This window comes from Staurois parvus, unplaced genomic scaffold, assembly GCF_062004578.1.
Source record: "Staurois parvus isolate SC_StPar_1 unplaced genomic scaffold, SC_StPar_1.0 ptg000202l, whole genome shotgun sequence".
Classification (NCBI taxonomy): Eukaryota; Metazoa; Chordata; class Amphibia; order Anura; family Ranidae; genus Staurois; species Staurois parvus.
The window spans coordinates 3,596,787-3,613,260 of record NW_028317998.1 but is presented as its reverse complement, the minus strand read 5'-3'; the positions used below and the strand labels follow the sequence as shown (position 1 = coordinate 3,613,260).

Here is a 16,474-nt window from a genome sequence, read left to right as displayed (position 1 = left end):
CCTTTTCTTACTCACATGCCAGACATCTGAATCTGCCTCACCCACATTATCAACAAACAGCATGCTCTGTATGCTAAACTATAATGAACATTATTTGCCACAATGACTGTTTGTTGTCAGCAATGCAAGCCAGAGAGAGTTGTAATTCGTCTTTTGGAACATAACACATGTTAAAACTTACTGTAAATTACTTTATTGCGAAAATGACTTGTTGATGTCAGAGGAGAATGGACATTCAATTTCAGCTGTGACATTCAGATGGTAGGGTCAGAATTTAGTGTAAACAAAATGAATGCATGGATCCATCCTGCCTTGTATCAACAGTTCAGGCTGGTGATGGTGTGGGGGATATTTATGTGTTCTTACTTTGTATAATTTTATCACAAAAAATTAGTCCACATACTCTGTCCTTTTTCTTTGTTTTGTTTTTTTTAATCTCTTTTGGCTTGCTTGACTAAAAGTAGTGTTCTATCACTTTAAATGGGAATTTTTTTACATCTCATACAATGTTTCTTGATGTTCAGTGTTGCTTTTCCATGAAACCTAGACATATTGGAAATGGTAGGGAAATACTGGGCTGGCCATAAGTTGACAGTGTCCGAATCTACCTATTGGTGGCAGTATAACCCAACAGTCTACGAATTTCTGTGCCCCCTCAATATTCACCAAGACACTGATTTCTGTCTTATTCATTGAGGGATGCAGCAATTCAGAGATGGGATGTCCAAAAGCAGAGAAATTGGGGAATGGGCTAAAACAACATTTAAGAGTCCTACAAAAAACAGCTGAACTAGTGGCTGCAGCGCAAAGAGCTGTCTGAAGAACCCTACACCTGAAGCTGGCATCAGATGAGGCCTAGACATCCACATGATAAAACCTGGCATACATGTGAACAGAAGACCAGCCTTGTCAATCTGGGGAACTGTATCCTTATGTTAAAAAGCCCAAGAAACAGTCTCAGACCTAGTAAAGAGTGCCTTGACAAAAAAGGGTGGAACCCAATAATTACGAACTCAGTATCTTTGAACGTGGATGGTTATCTGTCTGAATCAGAGAAATGGTGAAACAAGAAGCAGGTTCCCCTTTTTACGGGGAATCATCAGGAATGATGAAGAGGAAGTAAATTTTTCTAACAGGAACAGTAACTGTGAAGTAGACATTCACAGCACAAACTACATCCAGGCAATGAAGAGAGATCATTTTCTGATGAATTGGAGTTGTATAAATTGACAAAGTAAATTGTGTCCTGATTAAGTTGAAAGATCAAAACGACTTTAGGAAAGAAGTTCTGGGCCTCAACACCACTTTGTCCTTGAGTAAGACCAAAAATGGATAAGGCTGCCAGCTCTGACACTCACCTCACGGAAGTGGTGGCAAAAGAAATGTAACCTTGTGAATGAGAATGGAAAGGGGAATATCTGTGATAGATTCAAGGTGCTAAAAGAACCAGATTCAAATTCCATAGAGATTGTGGGGGCATATAGGAGGAGTAACATGAGAGACACCATGTACAAAAGCCTTAATCAAGGAATGGGAAACTAGCAGCCTTTGGAACAAAATCGCAAGTGCCAATATCTGACGCTGCTGATCCAGGCCTATGAAATTTCCTTGCATTGTACTAAAGTATGCCCTCCATGTGTGATAGCAAACCTTAAGGAAAGTAGATTTCCTAGCCTTTAGCATCATGGCAGTTACTGATTCAGCGATGACCCTGGGCCTCAACCGCCATGCCTTTAAACTCCGCATCCGTGAACCAGGATAGTATACCAGTCCCTGATCGCTGGTGCAATGCTTTAGAGGCTCCAGAAACAAAAATAATCAATGCACTTTTTTTTACCTGCAAAAAAAATGTGCATTTATTATTTTTTGTTAAAAGGTGACCTATCTGCCTCCTGGTTCCACATCTCCCTTCCTAGACGACTTCGCCGCCTGGCTTCCCTTCTTCCTCTCCTCTGAGCTACCGACCATCATCCTAGGCGACTTCAATATCCCGATCAACGCCAACAGCCCGGCTACTTCCCAACTCCTCCTTCTAACCTCCTCCTTCGCGCTCACACAGCACACTTAGTCCTCCACCCACTCCAATGGAAACACCCTGGACCTCGTTTTCTCCTACCTCTGCACCCCCCACGACTTCACTAACACCCCCTTCCCCCTCTCTGACCACCACCTCCTCACATTCTCCATCTCCCCCCCCGAAGCGTCTAACCATCACCCGCAACCTCCGCAATCTGAACCCGACCCATCTCCACCCGGCAGCTGACCGTCTGTATGACAGTATCCTCCCTCTGTCATGCCCTGACCTGGCCATTACTGCATACAGCGACTCACTGTCAGCTACACAAGTAGCATTTAGACCCGACCGCTTCAACCCTGGCAAAACAACCACACGAAATGCCTCAAACGACGCAGTCGCGCGCTGGAGCGCTTATGGCGCAAAACCAGATCCCCTCGCGCGTTCTCACTCTATAAATCCGCCTACCTCGCCTACACCACCTCCCACGCCGCCAAGCAAGCCTATTTCATAACCCTTATCAACACCCTCTCCACCTGTCCTTGCCGGCTCTTCTCCACTTTCAAATCCCTGCTCTCTCCATCCCCCCCCCCCCCCCCGCACCTCCGCCCAGCACCTCACTCACCGCCCACAAGATTGCCAATCACTTCCAAAACAAGATTGACGCAATCCGTAAGGACATTGTCAACTCACAATCCACCTCTCCACCCAGCCTCCCGCCCTCCTTTAACCCCTCAACCCTCCCCTCCCCTGACCTCTTAGCCGCACTACCCCCCACTATACCATCACCTCCCCAACACTCCGCTCCTTCAGCCCAACTACTCCTGAGGAGGTCTCTAAGGTCTTCACTGAAGCCCACCTTGACCCTATCCCCTCACAGCTCCTCCAGTCACCCCCCCCCCCCCCTCCATCATTCGCTTCCTCACCCACATCTTCAATCTCTCCCTCTCCACCGGCACCTCCCCCTCCCCTCTAAAGCACGCACACATCACCCCCATACTCAAAAAACCCTCCCTTGACCCCACTAACCTTAACAACCTTAGATCCATCTCCCTGCTGCGTTTCACTTCCAAGCTCCTTGAGTGCCTGGCCTACAATCGCCTAAGCGCCCACCTCACTGATAACCTCCTTGACCCCCTACAGTCTGGCTTCCGCCCCCTGCACTCCACCGAAACCGCCCTACTTAAAATCACCAACGACCTGCTAACCGCCAAAGCCAATGGCCACTATTCTATCCTCCTGCTCCTCGACCTCTCCGCGACCTTCGACACTGTTGACCACCCTCTCCTCCTTGCCAAACTGCACTCCCTTGGCATCAGGGACGCTGCTCTCTCCTGGTTCTCCTACCTTTCCCAACACTCCAGTGTCACCTACAACACTGCCCCCTCCCTCCCCCACTCTGTTGGGGTCCCCCAAGGCTCTGTCCTCGGGCCCCTCCTCTTCTCCATCTATACCTCCTCCCTTGGCAAACTTATTCACTCCCAAGGCTTCAATTACCACCTCTATGCCGACGACACCCAAATTTACCTCTCCACCCCCCACCTCACCCCGTCACTCTCCGCCCGCATCGCCCACCTCCTAAACAACATATCCAACTGGATGTCGCTCCATTTCCTCAAACTTAACCTGTCCAAAACCGAGCTCCTGGTCTCCCCCCCGCGCCCCCCTCCCCCCATCCTCTCCATCACTACTAACAATGCCACCATTTCTCCCAACAACGCCACCATCTCTCCCACCCCACACGCCAAAGTCTTGGTTGTCACCCTGGACTCCCACCTCTCCTTCCTACCCCACATCCAACTGCTATCTAGATCTTGCAGGCTCCACCTCCGCAACATCTCCAAGATACGCACATTCCTCACCCCAGACACCACCAAACAACTCATACACTCCCTCATCATCTCACGCCTGGACTATTGCAATTCCCTTCTCACTGGCCTACCCAAACGAACGCTATCCCCACTCCAGTCGATCCTAAACTTAGGGGCTAGACTCATCCACCTCACCAACATCTGCCTCCCCCCTCTGACAATCCCTTCTTTGGCTCCTGATTGCCCAACGCATCAAATTCAAAGTGCTAACTCTGACCTACAAAGCCATTCACAACGCCGCCCCAAACTACATAACCGACCTGATACCCAAATACTACCCTACCCGTGCCCTCCGCTCCTCACAGGACCTCCTGCTCTCTAGCTCCCTGGTCTCCTCCTCCCACGCACGATTGCAGGACTTCTCCAGGACTTCCCCCATCCTCTGGAACTCCCTACCCCAATCCATCAGACTGTCACCTACCCTCCTCACCTTCAGGCGCACCCTGAAAATCCTCCTCTTCAGGGAAGCCTACCCCAACCTCACCTAACACCTGACCTCACCTAACAACTAACCTCCTCCACTCCTCCCACCACTCCATCCCCCACAGCCATTTCCTCCTGTACCACCTTCCCCTCCCTCCTAGATTGTAAGCTCGAAAGAGCAGGGCCCTTGAACCCCTTGTGTATTGTATTGTTACTGTCTTGTCTCATGTTCTGTCCCCCTTGCTACTGTACAGCGCTGAGCAAACCCTTTGGCGCTATATAAATACTGTATAATAATAATATAATAATTATCCTTTAATCCAGTCAACTAGTGTGACAGACTAGCTTCCCCACCAGAGTAGGTTGCAAAGCAGGGCCTGCCAGAAAAATACAAGGCTGCAGAAAGGACCTCCAATTGCACCAACACATCCTCCACGGAGACGCCTAGAACTTTAAGATAAGATACTGCCCACTTTTTTTTAACAAAGTCCTCCTCAATGGGTACAGGACTGATAGCTGTTTAGGAAGGATGAATATATTATCAGAGTTCTTCCAATCTCTGTAAAGGATGACTGGAAACAGATACACCAAAACAGTCTTAACAGTTTTGGGGACTATAAATTGACCTAGACTGGAAACAGCTCTAGTGGAAGCTGCACGCTGATCCTTTAGTTTCAATGACTTGAGTGCTTTGATTGTGTACAGTACGAGGTATGAGCAAACAGTTACACTGGCAGTCTGCAGGAGATATGCATTGCACCAGCAATCTACTAATGGCTGGTGCAATGCTTTTCCAGGCTCTAAAAGCAAAAAATAGTACTTTTTTTTTTTTTTTAATCTGCAAAAGGTGAACTTATCCTTTAACCGGTTCCCACCTGGCCTATTGTACAATGACAGCCAAGCGGTACTGCTTTTGTTCTGGGAGGATGTCATATGACATGGGGTCTTTGGTATTTAATCACAGGGTTTTTTTTTTTAATTTTTGCAAAACAGAGAAAGCTCTGTCTAAAAAAGTGCTAAAATATTTCATTTGGGTACAGTGTTGCATGACCGCGCAATTGTCATTCAAAGTGCGACAGCACTGAAAGCTGAAAATTGGCTAGGGCAGGAAGGGGGTGAAAGTGTTCAGTATTGAAGTGGTTAAAGTATTGCCTATTGGTAATTTTGGATACTGCAATTTTTTGTAGTATCACAGGCTCATGCAGTTTTGAAGTTTGATATAGTTACTATCTATTTACTCCACACAATCATACTGTTACACAACAATATTGTGTTAATAAAAAAACTGTGGATTATAATGAGTGCACTAAAATTTCATTTTTTAAGGAATACCGTTTTATTTGTACTTTATTTACAGTAATAAACTGGTACATTAAGAAAAATTATAGCATTCAATTGAGTTCCACTTAGAAGGCATCAGGCAAAAATTAGTACCACAATCTAGCAAAAATATACAATCTCATATGGATCTTACAATCAGTGGAAGTCATATAAAGTAAGAGCATGCAGCCACTCCGTTTAAGGAATGCAGACCAAAAAGAAGAAATGGGGGAAAAAGAGGGCAGGAAAGAGAAACCGGATAGCAATACAGGTTTTCGTGTGTGTAGGAATTGTGGCTTAGCTGGCTAATGGAAAAAGTGATATAGTCAACCACTGCTGAACCAGGTAAAGACAATAAAGCAGCTCAGAGGTCTCCTGGACAGGAGATTTGTGATGTGACCGGGCATCTATACCTTCTGATTAGTAGCTTGTAATTTCCTTCTCTGTGTTCTGATGCACACAGCTAAAATGTCAGAAAAAAAAAAGGACTTTTCCTAGTCCTAATCAGAGAGGACGCAACCTAGTTCCCTTTCGCAATCTCTTGAGTAATAATGGCGATGTGGAAATGCATGGGAGGGTAAAATGTCATACATTTTTGAAACTGCATGAAGACAATCAGGAGTGATCTAAGCATAGAGATTTCAAAGGCGTCAAATCTCTGTTCACTGTTCCATGCGTAGACGTACATGTAAAAATGCTGCAAAGTTGCCACACGGTCTTCTGTTCATGCCCCAAAGTTTTACCAGGTAGATTTCCAGTCCTCTGCTGATGGCCACAAGGGGTTCAAGCTGTCAATCTGCTCATTTACCCATGTTTTCATGTGGACCTGTTTGCTGTATTGTTCCCTATGCCTCGGTTTATTGCTTTGTGATGTCCCATTGTCTGATCAGAGATTCTTAGTTCTGCACTGTACGATTAAGATAATGGGAATTTTGACTTTCCCGTAAACTACATATCTTGTAGTATACTACAGGACTCCGGTCCCTCCTTCCAACTTGTTTATGTGGATGGAGGAATCTGTTGCTTTTTTTTTTTTTTTGTTCAGCCACCGAAGCTGTTTCCTTATACTTGCCTGTAGCAGTAGATTTGGGAGTGAAAAGCTTAATTTAAAACAAATATGTCAAAAGGTACTGTAATCAGCCAAATTGCTGCTCATCATCACATGAATAGGTGCTTTACAGGCATTTGGAGAATTGCAAGGTAAAATACACTGCTCAAACAAATTAGAGGAACACTTGTTAATCAGAGTATAGCATCAAGACAGTTAACCAGTAGCCGCCCGGCCTATGGCCAAATGGCAGCCTGCAAAATCCCTTAGCGTTCCAGGTGGACGCCATATGGCGTACTCCTGGGCATGCGCAGTTTGCGTGCCTGCAGAGCCGTGCAGCGGAGCGATCTGTCACCGGACGTGTACCTCGGACACGGCCGATGACAGATCTGAGTACCGGCTCCGTTGCCGATACCATGTGACCTGCTGTGAACAATCACAGCAGGTCACATGACAGTTGTATACAATGGATGGCTTCATTGATGCCATCCATTCTATACTAGTGTGTGTAGCTGTGATTGGTCACAATGATCACATGCACAAGCTGGGCTAATCACAGCCCAGCTGTGTCATGTGATTAGCTGTGGCCAAATCGCAAGCTAAGCACAAAAAAAAACAAAAACCCCTGAATGAATCGATGTCATTCAGGTAAATGCTTGCTTATAGCAAAGTAATTATTTGCTATAAGCAAATTGTGTAAAAAAAAAATACTGATCACTTCCCCAAAGTAGTACAATGTTACTATGGTAACATTGTACTACTTTGGTCTTAGTGAAACTAGATGGGTAACAATGAGACAACCCCTAAAACGGGAATGGTTTCACAGGTGGAGGCCACTGACATTTTATTCCCTACTCATCTTTTCTGACTGTTTTTCACTAGTTTTGCATTTGGCTAGGGTTAGTGTCACTATTGGTAGCATGAGGCGATACCTGGACCCTACAGAGGTTGCACAGGCATTCCAACTCCTCCAGGATGGCACATCAACACGTGTCATTGCCAGAAGGTTTGCTGTGTCTCCCAGCACAGTCTCAAGAGCATGGAGGAGATTCCAGGAAACAGCCAGTTACTTTAGGAGACCTGGACAGGGCCATAGAAGGTCCTTAACCCATCTCCAGGCTGGGCAGTCATATCCATGGAGGGACGCACAGACCTCTACAGGCTAGACCGGGTGTCGGCAACCCGCGGCTCCAGAGCCGCATGCGGCTTTTTCACCTTGGCTGCGGCTCCGGAGCACACTGCCCACCAGGTGACAGGCAATAGGGCAGCAACGGGCAAACTACGGCCCGGCGGACCTTTTAATCCGGCCCGCGGAGCTAGGCTCCCGCTAGGCTCCTCTCACAGTCCGCCCTGAAGACCGTAGCATGAAAATCTGTCTCCTATGAGGATCTGTCCCCCTCGACGTATCTGCGCATGTGCCGGAGATCGCCGATCGGCTGCTAATGCCTGAAACTGGCACATGCGCAGATACGTCGAAGGGGACAGATCCTCATAGGAGACAGATTTTCATGCTACACCGGAACGGCGCGGGAACACGGCGAGAGGAACGCGCGGAGCAAAGGTAAGTGAATTGACACAGGGGGGACTTGGGGACTTAATATGGGGGATGAATTACTATATGGGGGATGAATTACTATATGGGGGATTAATTACTATGGGGGATGAATTACTATATGGGGGATGTATTTTCAGTTTTAAAAATGTGGCTCTCAAAATAAATTTCAATCGTGGTTTTGGCGAGATTTGGCTCAGTTGAAAAAAAAAGGTTGCCCACCACTGTCCTAAGGCTATGATTGTGATTATGACGATACACTGTGGCCCTGATTAACCCTTTGCTTACTGGGCCCTTAAACCCCCTTCATGACCAGAGCGCTTTTTGCAATATATGCAGTGTCGAATTTGTTTTAAATGTTGCAATGGTTTTGCGGCTCCCTGTCTTTTTTTTCCCTCTCGGAAACGGGTCCAAGTGGCTCTTTATGTCTTAAAGGTTGCAGACCCCTGGGCTAGACAATGGCACTATGCTATTAGGTATAGGGATGAAATCCTTGGATCCATTGTCAGACTCTACGCTGGTGCAGTGGGTCCTGGGTTCCCCCTGGTGCACGACAATGCCCAGCCTCATGTGGTGAGAGTGTGCAGGCAGTTCCTGGAGGATGAATTAATTGATACCATTGAATGGCCCCCACGCTCGCCTGACCTAAATCCAATAGAACACCTCTGGGATATCATGTTTCGGTCCATCCGACGACACCAGATTGCACCTCAGACTGTCCAGTGATGCCCTGGTCCATATCTGGGAGGAAATACCCCAGGACGCCATCCATCGTCTCATTAGGAGCATGCCCTGATGTTGTCAGGCATGCATACAAGCACGTGGGGGCCATACAAACTACTGAGTACCATTCTGAGTTGCTGCAATGAAATTTCAGCAAAATGGACTAGCCTGCTGCATACTTTTTCCACTTTGATTTTTGGGGTGTCTTTGAATTCAGCCCTCTGTAGGTTGATCATTTCCATCAAACGATGGGGCATCCTTACGTTCCTAACACATTACCCAGTCCATATCAGTATAGATATGCAGCATGATATTTTTTGCCCATTGAGATCCTGATGTGTTTTCAAAGTATTCTTTCAATTTTTTTGAGCAATGTATGTTGAGGACATGGGATGTGCTACACGTGGACCAAAAAAAACTTCATCAAAGTCCACTGGGAATGCTTACCACATCCAGTCTTCTGCCCACCTGCCACAACCCCCTCTACCCCCTTACTTGCTTTCAACACTGTTCAGATTTGAAATAGAGCGATACTGTACAAAGTAATATTGATACTCTTTGTATTTACTTATGTTTGGGGGGGGGGGGGTCATACATTCTTTTTTTTTTTTTGTCTCTTTAACCCATAAATAACCCTTAGTTTACCCCAATCAGCCCCAGTTAACCCATTCTTCCCTTTTTTCATCAACTATTATCTTCCTGCAGATTTTTTACTATTTCTGCAGATTTTTGTCACACAAAAAATGCACAACATTAAAAAAATAAATAAATCTGTATTTCATGTCTATATAACGTTGCCATGCTTTGTGCCAGATATGTAATTTTAAACAGGACAAATTATCCATTGAACTCAGGTGGCCAGACTATTTTTGCACTTCCCCCCTTCCCGTAACCATACATTTTCTGAAAACATATGAGCAGTTGAAAAAAAAGGTGCTATTGTTTTTTTAGGCCACGTGATATTTGCGTAAATGTTAATCAAAACAATTTTTTCACTAAATATACACTAGAATCATTATTAGCAGACACAGCTTTTAGAGTTTGTAAAATACCAAATAACCCATACATTTTCTGTAAGCGCATGACTGGTAGAATAAAAAATAAAGGTGATAATGGTTTTTTAGGCCCCGCAATAGTTGCGCAAATGTTTATCAAATCACTGTTTTTGCTAAAAAAAATACAATAAAATCATTTATTAGTGGACACAAACACAAAATTCCTCCTAAAGTCTTACTAGGACTTTGTACACATGGGGCGTGCTAAAATGTGCGACCATGCGAGGGTTTACTGGCACAGAGATGCAAAGGTGTTCTGTGCAGACAGCGAGAGGGAAGAGGAGGAGAAGCTGGCACCTGCAGAACCACAGGGGGGATTGGTGCTGAGGAGGTTAATCCATGCTGGAGCTGGGGGCATTTTCGAGAACAGCAGAGCAGCAGGGGATGTAAAGCATCAGGAGATGAGGGCAGAGCAGCAGCACATTTTAGGTAAATAACTGCAATCGGTGGCTTGTCAGCCACTGATAACAGCTATTGGTTTGTTCAGCAGTGTCTGTAAGCTTATGGTCACTGAAAGTGATCATGAACTTATAGCAGAAGGAGGTAAAAAGGTAAATAGAAAAAAATCTAAGCATTGCATAAAAGTCATTTTTGCAAGATTGTGACAAAAAGAAAGCATTTTTTTTGTCCTTTAAAAAAAAAAAAAAAAAAAAAAAAAAATATATATATATATATATATATATATATATATATATATATATATATATATATATATTTACTTTGCTGTCCTAAATAATGACAAAGCTGTTTTGAAAAACGAGTCCTTAGCAGAAATGTAAGAATGATCTCTGGACCATAGGGGGATGTACAGGTATGGGAGCTGAAGTGGTTAACCTGAACCTTTCATTAAACAGTTATGGGAACAGGGGCTCTAATTGGTGACCCCTTTCTTAAGATGTTTGTTGCCTTGTTATGCAGACCCACTGGATCATTGACCAGAATGCAAGTCAGAGAGGTCAGAGACTAACCTGAATTTCTTATCTGAATACTTTGTACAGGACATTGACACAGTATTCAAGCAGGAGGCGGCAAAGACAGCCAGGCAACTAGTATTTTCAGAAGGAAATGTTCGCAAATGTAGCTTATCACATAAAAGGGCTCTGTTAAGAGACGCTAATTCTTGTCTGGTCATCCTATTTTAAATTAAGTCCTAAGCTGTATTGCAGTACATTAAATCCACATGCTAATCACTATTTTTCTTTGTTGAAATTACATTAATGCTGATGTGTATAAAAAAAAATTTACATTTGCTTTTCTTATTTAGTTGTTACAGTATATAACAAGGATCTGTAAACTTTCTTTAAAAAAAAAAAAAAGGGGCTGTGCCAGTTTATTGTCCCTCGGACTTTAAGGGGACCAGACTTTGGCCACTGAGGGTGGGAAACAGTAAATAGTGCTTCAGGCTTGGTGGTCATTGAGATTTAAAAATGTACATGGCGCTCCTGGTTAGAATGATGAGGAATAGTGAGTCATTGGAATTAGTGGGAGGAATAGTGCCCCATTGTTTGTGTCAATGTAAGGAGCGGAGCCCCATCGTTGGGGTTACTGAGAGAATAGTGCCCCATTGTTGGTATCAGTGCGATGACTAGGGCCCCATTAATGATGTCAATGGAAGAAATAGTGCTCAATCATTGGTGTTAGTGGGGAAAAATTATACCTGATCGTTGTTGTCAGTGGAAGGTATAGTTGTCGATGTCTGTGAAAGAAGCAGTGCCCTATTGTTGGTTACATAGTTGCTCTGGCTGAAAAAAGACACAAGTCCATAAAGTTCAACAGTGCTGTATTGTTGGGTGTCATTTGAAGGAACAGTGCACTATTATTGGTGTCCATTAAAGGAATAGTGCTCCATTGTTGGATTCAGTGGAAGTAGTAGTACACGATCATTGTCAGTGGAAGGAATGGTGCCTTATCATTGGTGTCAGTGGAAGGAATTTTGCCTCATCATTGATGTCAGTGGAAGGAATAGTGTCTTGTATCCGTGCAAAGAACAGTACCTTTTATAGGCCAGATAAAGCCAAGCAAAGGGCCGCAGTTTGGAGCCCGCTGGTATGACATTGTTTTGAGTTGGGAAAGATGACTTGGGTTACTAACAATGCACATGCAGTTATGGATGCTGAACTTAATAAAAGGTTTCCTATTCTCTTTTTGCTGAATGCTTTTCTCGTGCTGAACTTGGTGCTTTTGCCATTTGGTGAGTTCTCAAAAAACATTTTTTTTTTTTTTTAAATATTTTCCTTGCATACGATTGGGTATTCTTTGCAAAGTGAAGCTTTACCTCTTTTACTAAGCTCTGGAGCAACTCTAGTTGCAGTGCACAGTATATGTGCCTTTAGTAAATCAATCCCATTGTATTTGTTACATATTCACACACACATAGTAGAACTTAAAAAAAAAAAATAGCTTAGCCTTTTACTTACTTAAAAAGTGTATATTCTGGAAGAATGGTCAAACATTCCCATAGACACTCCTAAACCTTGTGGACAGCCTTCCCAGAAAAGTTGAAGCTGTTATAGCTGCAAAGGGTGGGGCAACTCAATATTGAACCCTACGGACTAAGATCGGGATGCCATTAAAGTCATGTGCGTGTAAATGCAGGCGTCCCAATACTTTTGGCAATATAGTGTACCTTGATTGTAGTTTGTGCAGTCAAGATTTACCTAAAGTTGATTGCTGCATTTGTCGGTCTGATTAACTCGTACTTTCTGAAGGCTCAAAGAAGGGTCATGCAGCATACAAATCAGCCATTTGTCAATGAAGCGGTTAGCCTATTTCTCAAGCTTATGGTCTAAAGGGCAGAGTTCCACTGTTCTTGATGATGGATCTTTCTACCAGGAGTGCTGGTGCTTCGTAAGCTGTTAGACATCAGGCTTTGGTAGTTGAAGTTCGTAAGGCCGCTGCTTAGTCCTCAGTTCATACTCTTACGAAGTTTCAACAAGTGGATGTTTGGGCCTCTGAGGAATTGACCTTTGGTTGGTGAGTCTTGCAGGCTTGCATGAGGTTCTAACCTGTTCTGGCTTAGTTGTTTGGGGCCTGTTGGCTTGTTGCCTTGTTGTCCTCCCCTCAAATTCAGTGCTTTGGGACATCCCTATTGTAATACATATGACAATACCCTGTGTCCTGGGATGTATGATAGAGAAAATGTGATTTTTCGTTTACCCCTAATCTGTTTACCGTTTTACCTGTTGAGTACATCATTGGATACAGGGATCACACCCCTCTTCCTTTGTTGCTCATTGCTTGCTTAAAAATCTGAATCTGTGTCTGGCTGGGAGGGGTTATTCCTGAGAGGGAATTTTCTGTCTTTTTTTAGTCAGTGTCCAGTGATCTGAAGTTGGCAGCATAACCGTATCTAATGGATATGAAGATACCCTGTGTCCTGTGATGTACTCCAAGAAAAAGGATTTTTTTTAGGTGAACCAAAAATCCTAACTTTTAGGAATGCTCTGTTAATGGGAACATATCACAAAAATATAGTAGGGTTTCTCAAATTTGACTGAAAAAGTGGAAATAGACTTTTAAGTGTCTACGAGGTCTACTTTTATAATATTTTTACCCAGGAATCTAATTTTTCCAGTATTTAATCAAATTGGAAATGCTGTAACGTTTGGGTAAAAGCATTTATAAATAGACCCCTAAGTGTCATATACAAAAAAATAGACATGAGGTTATCCATAGACATTAGAGAGCAGTTTGAAAAACATGTTAATGGTAAACTGTGAGGTTTTTTTTTTTTTTTTTAGTTTTTGTTGTTTACTAAAGTTATCCTCATGTCAAAAGAACGTCACAAGAGAGTCAGTATGTGGAACTGGAATTTTTCTGCATCATTCTGTAATTTGAACGATACTTTTGCATGTTTTTTCTATGTTTATCTGTACTTCTGTGGATCACAAGTGTGCAGTTCTTTCTGCAGTCCTGTGAACTGTTTTTGAGCTAAAGCCCACTGTTGGCTGACGTCACCAAGCTGATCCAGGCTGGAGAAAGATCTCATATGGAGGACTAGCTCCTGGCTCAGCCTCTCAGTGAACTGCTTAGAGCCTGAGCCAGCTGCTCCCATCCCCTCCGCAACCCTGTACTCCAGTAAGTGCTGAGGGGTGGGGGGTAGTGCAGACAGCGGTGACAAAACAGTCACTGCTCTCTGCTGAGAGAGGTGGGGAGAACTGAGCGATCAGTGGTGTTTAATCACTCAGTTCTCAGCCTTAGAGCTGACGGGACAGATGCAGCATTGGGGTAAGTATGATTTATAAAAGAAAAACCCATAATCCCATACTTCTCTTTTAAGATAATTGAACATTTTTACAAAGTAATTGTCAATTTCCTATTCACAGATTTATCAATTTGACATTATTTGGTATGAGAAAATGCATATTACAAATAGATTAATTTCTAAGTCGATAAAGACAGACGCTTATGTTTGTGCAGTGATTGTACATATGAACTAGTACGACTGAGGAATTTGACTGTGTGTGAACTACAGCTAGCGAAACGATGACCTGACTAAATAAAACCTTTACAGACATATTTGTGGGCATTTGTTTTAGTGCACAGGGCCATCTGAGTATTTCTAAGAAGCCCCCAAGGCACCATGTCAGCATAAAGTACATTTCATGGGTGGATATGGTCCCTTCTCACTTGTTAAAGACTGTAAGAATTTACTGTTTTATATATAAACAAAAAAAAAATGTTGACTTTTTTTTTTCAGCTACCTATTTCACAGATGATGTATTGCAGCCAACTGTTTCTCTACAAGGCCAAAACTCTGTATCTGCAGGCCAGCAGAGTGGAAAGTTGTTAGCCAACGATCTTGATTCCTCACTTGCTCACCTAGTGGGAAGTAAGTGATTGTGTCCTTCATTTAGAAAACATAATGCGCATCTAGACAATGAGAATAATTTTACACAAAAGACGTTGTAGGTGAATATGCCTTAAAGAAATAATGCCATTTGTGTCAAGATAAAGTAAAAAGGAGACATCTACATAAAGTCACTTGAGTTTTTAAGTAAAGGCAAAGAAAGAACCACTAAGAAGGAAATTATCCTATTTAAATGTATGTGTTTTATTTTTGATATAATTTTAAATTTGATCCAATCTGATCAAACACAGAGGGGAATATAATGAATTTATACATTTTTGGGAGGCTAGTTTTTTTTTGTTTTTTTTTTAGTTTTGTATAAATGACACATCTGAAGTGCATTTTTTTTCCCATTATTTTGAGGCAAGTAGTTTGACTGTATTGAATGAGAGAGAATGAGGAGAAAATCAATTTGACATGTGTTTGCATATTTAGTGGATAAATTCATGACAGATTGGTGTTTCGGTTTATTTTTATTGTCATTGTATTGTAGAGCATATATTCAGTAATTGCGTTGATGTTTTGTAGATCTCGGTTTTGGCGGAACACCATCAAAAAGGTGAGCATTTACTTTTCTGTGTCTGACATTATGTAGATCAAATACATTTTTTTGTGTGGAGTATTGAACCATTTATAGGGTAACACCTGCTTGAGTGTATCTGGGCACTTTGCAGATTAGTGTGTCAAGATTTAGGTGAAATTCTTGTCTTGACTAAGAGATGCTATTTTAAGAACAAAATTCCATTCCTTATATTCTGGTATGGTTTGAGATGGAGAACAGGTTACCTAATGCTGAGCATTGACCGTACTGCCAACAGATGCACAAACACCTGGCGCAGAAAATTCTGCCTGATGCAGTACTGCAATACCTTGGTAATCTGAAACTCTGTTCTAATGTATGCTTACATATTTATAATGATTCTGTTTACTTGTACTGCAGAACTAGTTTTTCCCTATTGTTGATTGATTAACACAACTTCATGATAATTAAGCAACCTAGCTTATACTACTGCCTACAGGAGAAATGAACATCAGACACACAAAAAGTGACGGCCTACCCTTTTGAGGCTATAACCCCTCCCACCTGCCTAGTTTTGTGTAGTGTCCTTAGGAGAGTGGACGTGTTTCTTCAGCTTTAATTTTTTTTTCCTGTTCATTTGGATGTTTTTTTTTTTACTATCAACAGCTATTGGTAGATTCAGGCCATATACTAAAATCCTGTAAGTCTGTCCAGTCAGCCATTGTGCCCAAGTTTTCCCCAGTCGTCTTCCAGGACAGCAACCTGAGAGAGGATTGGTTCCTCTTTCTACAGGAAACACAAGCCAAACAACTAAAAACTCCTCTCACCCCCTCGTCCCTCAGTTAGAGATTTTGCTTTCTACCGTCTAGGAAGCAATCACGTTTGTTCTTTTCCTTACTTGGATGGTCCAGCAGTCGGCATTGACAACCCTTCTTTGTTCCAACTAGCGCAAAACTACACTACTCAGGTCATTCCAGTATATTCTGGGGATCCTGTGCAGTTATCAGGACCAGAGCTACTGGTTAACGTTTACTGGTGAAGATTATTCCTGCTAATTGTAATGACTAGATGGGCATTGTGGGAGGAATATTGGTAAACC

The 16,474-nt window shown here is 43.1% G+C and overlaps 1 protein-coding gene across 3 annotated transcripts in view; it reads left to right on the top strand.

Annotated features, from left to right (window-relative positions):
- LOC149461452 (phosphatidylinositol-binding clathrin assembly protein-like) overlaps positions 1 to 16,474 on the top strand; it is an 88,897-nt gene that overhangs the window by 56,588 nt on the left and 15,835 nt on the right. For all 3 annotated transcript variants that reach the window (XM_089678293.1, XM_089678294.1, XM_089678292.1), the window contains 2 exons: positions 14,706 to 14,837; positions 15,384 to 15,414. In XM_089678293.1, coding sequence (XP_089534419.1) covers positions 14,706 to 14,837; positions 15,384 to 15,414 — 163 coding nt within the window. The remainder of the gene's footprint in view (positions 1 to 14,705; positions 14,838 to 15,383; positions 15,415 to 16,474) is intronic.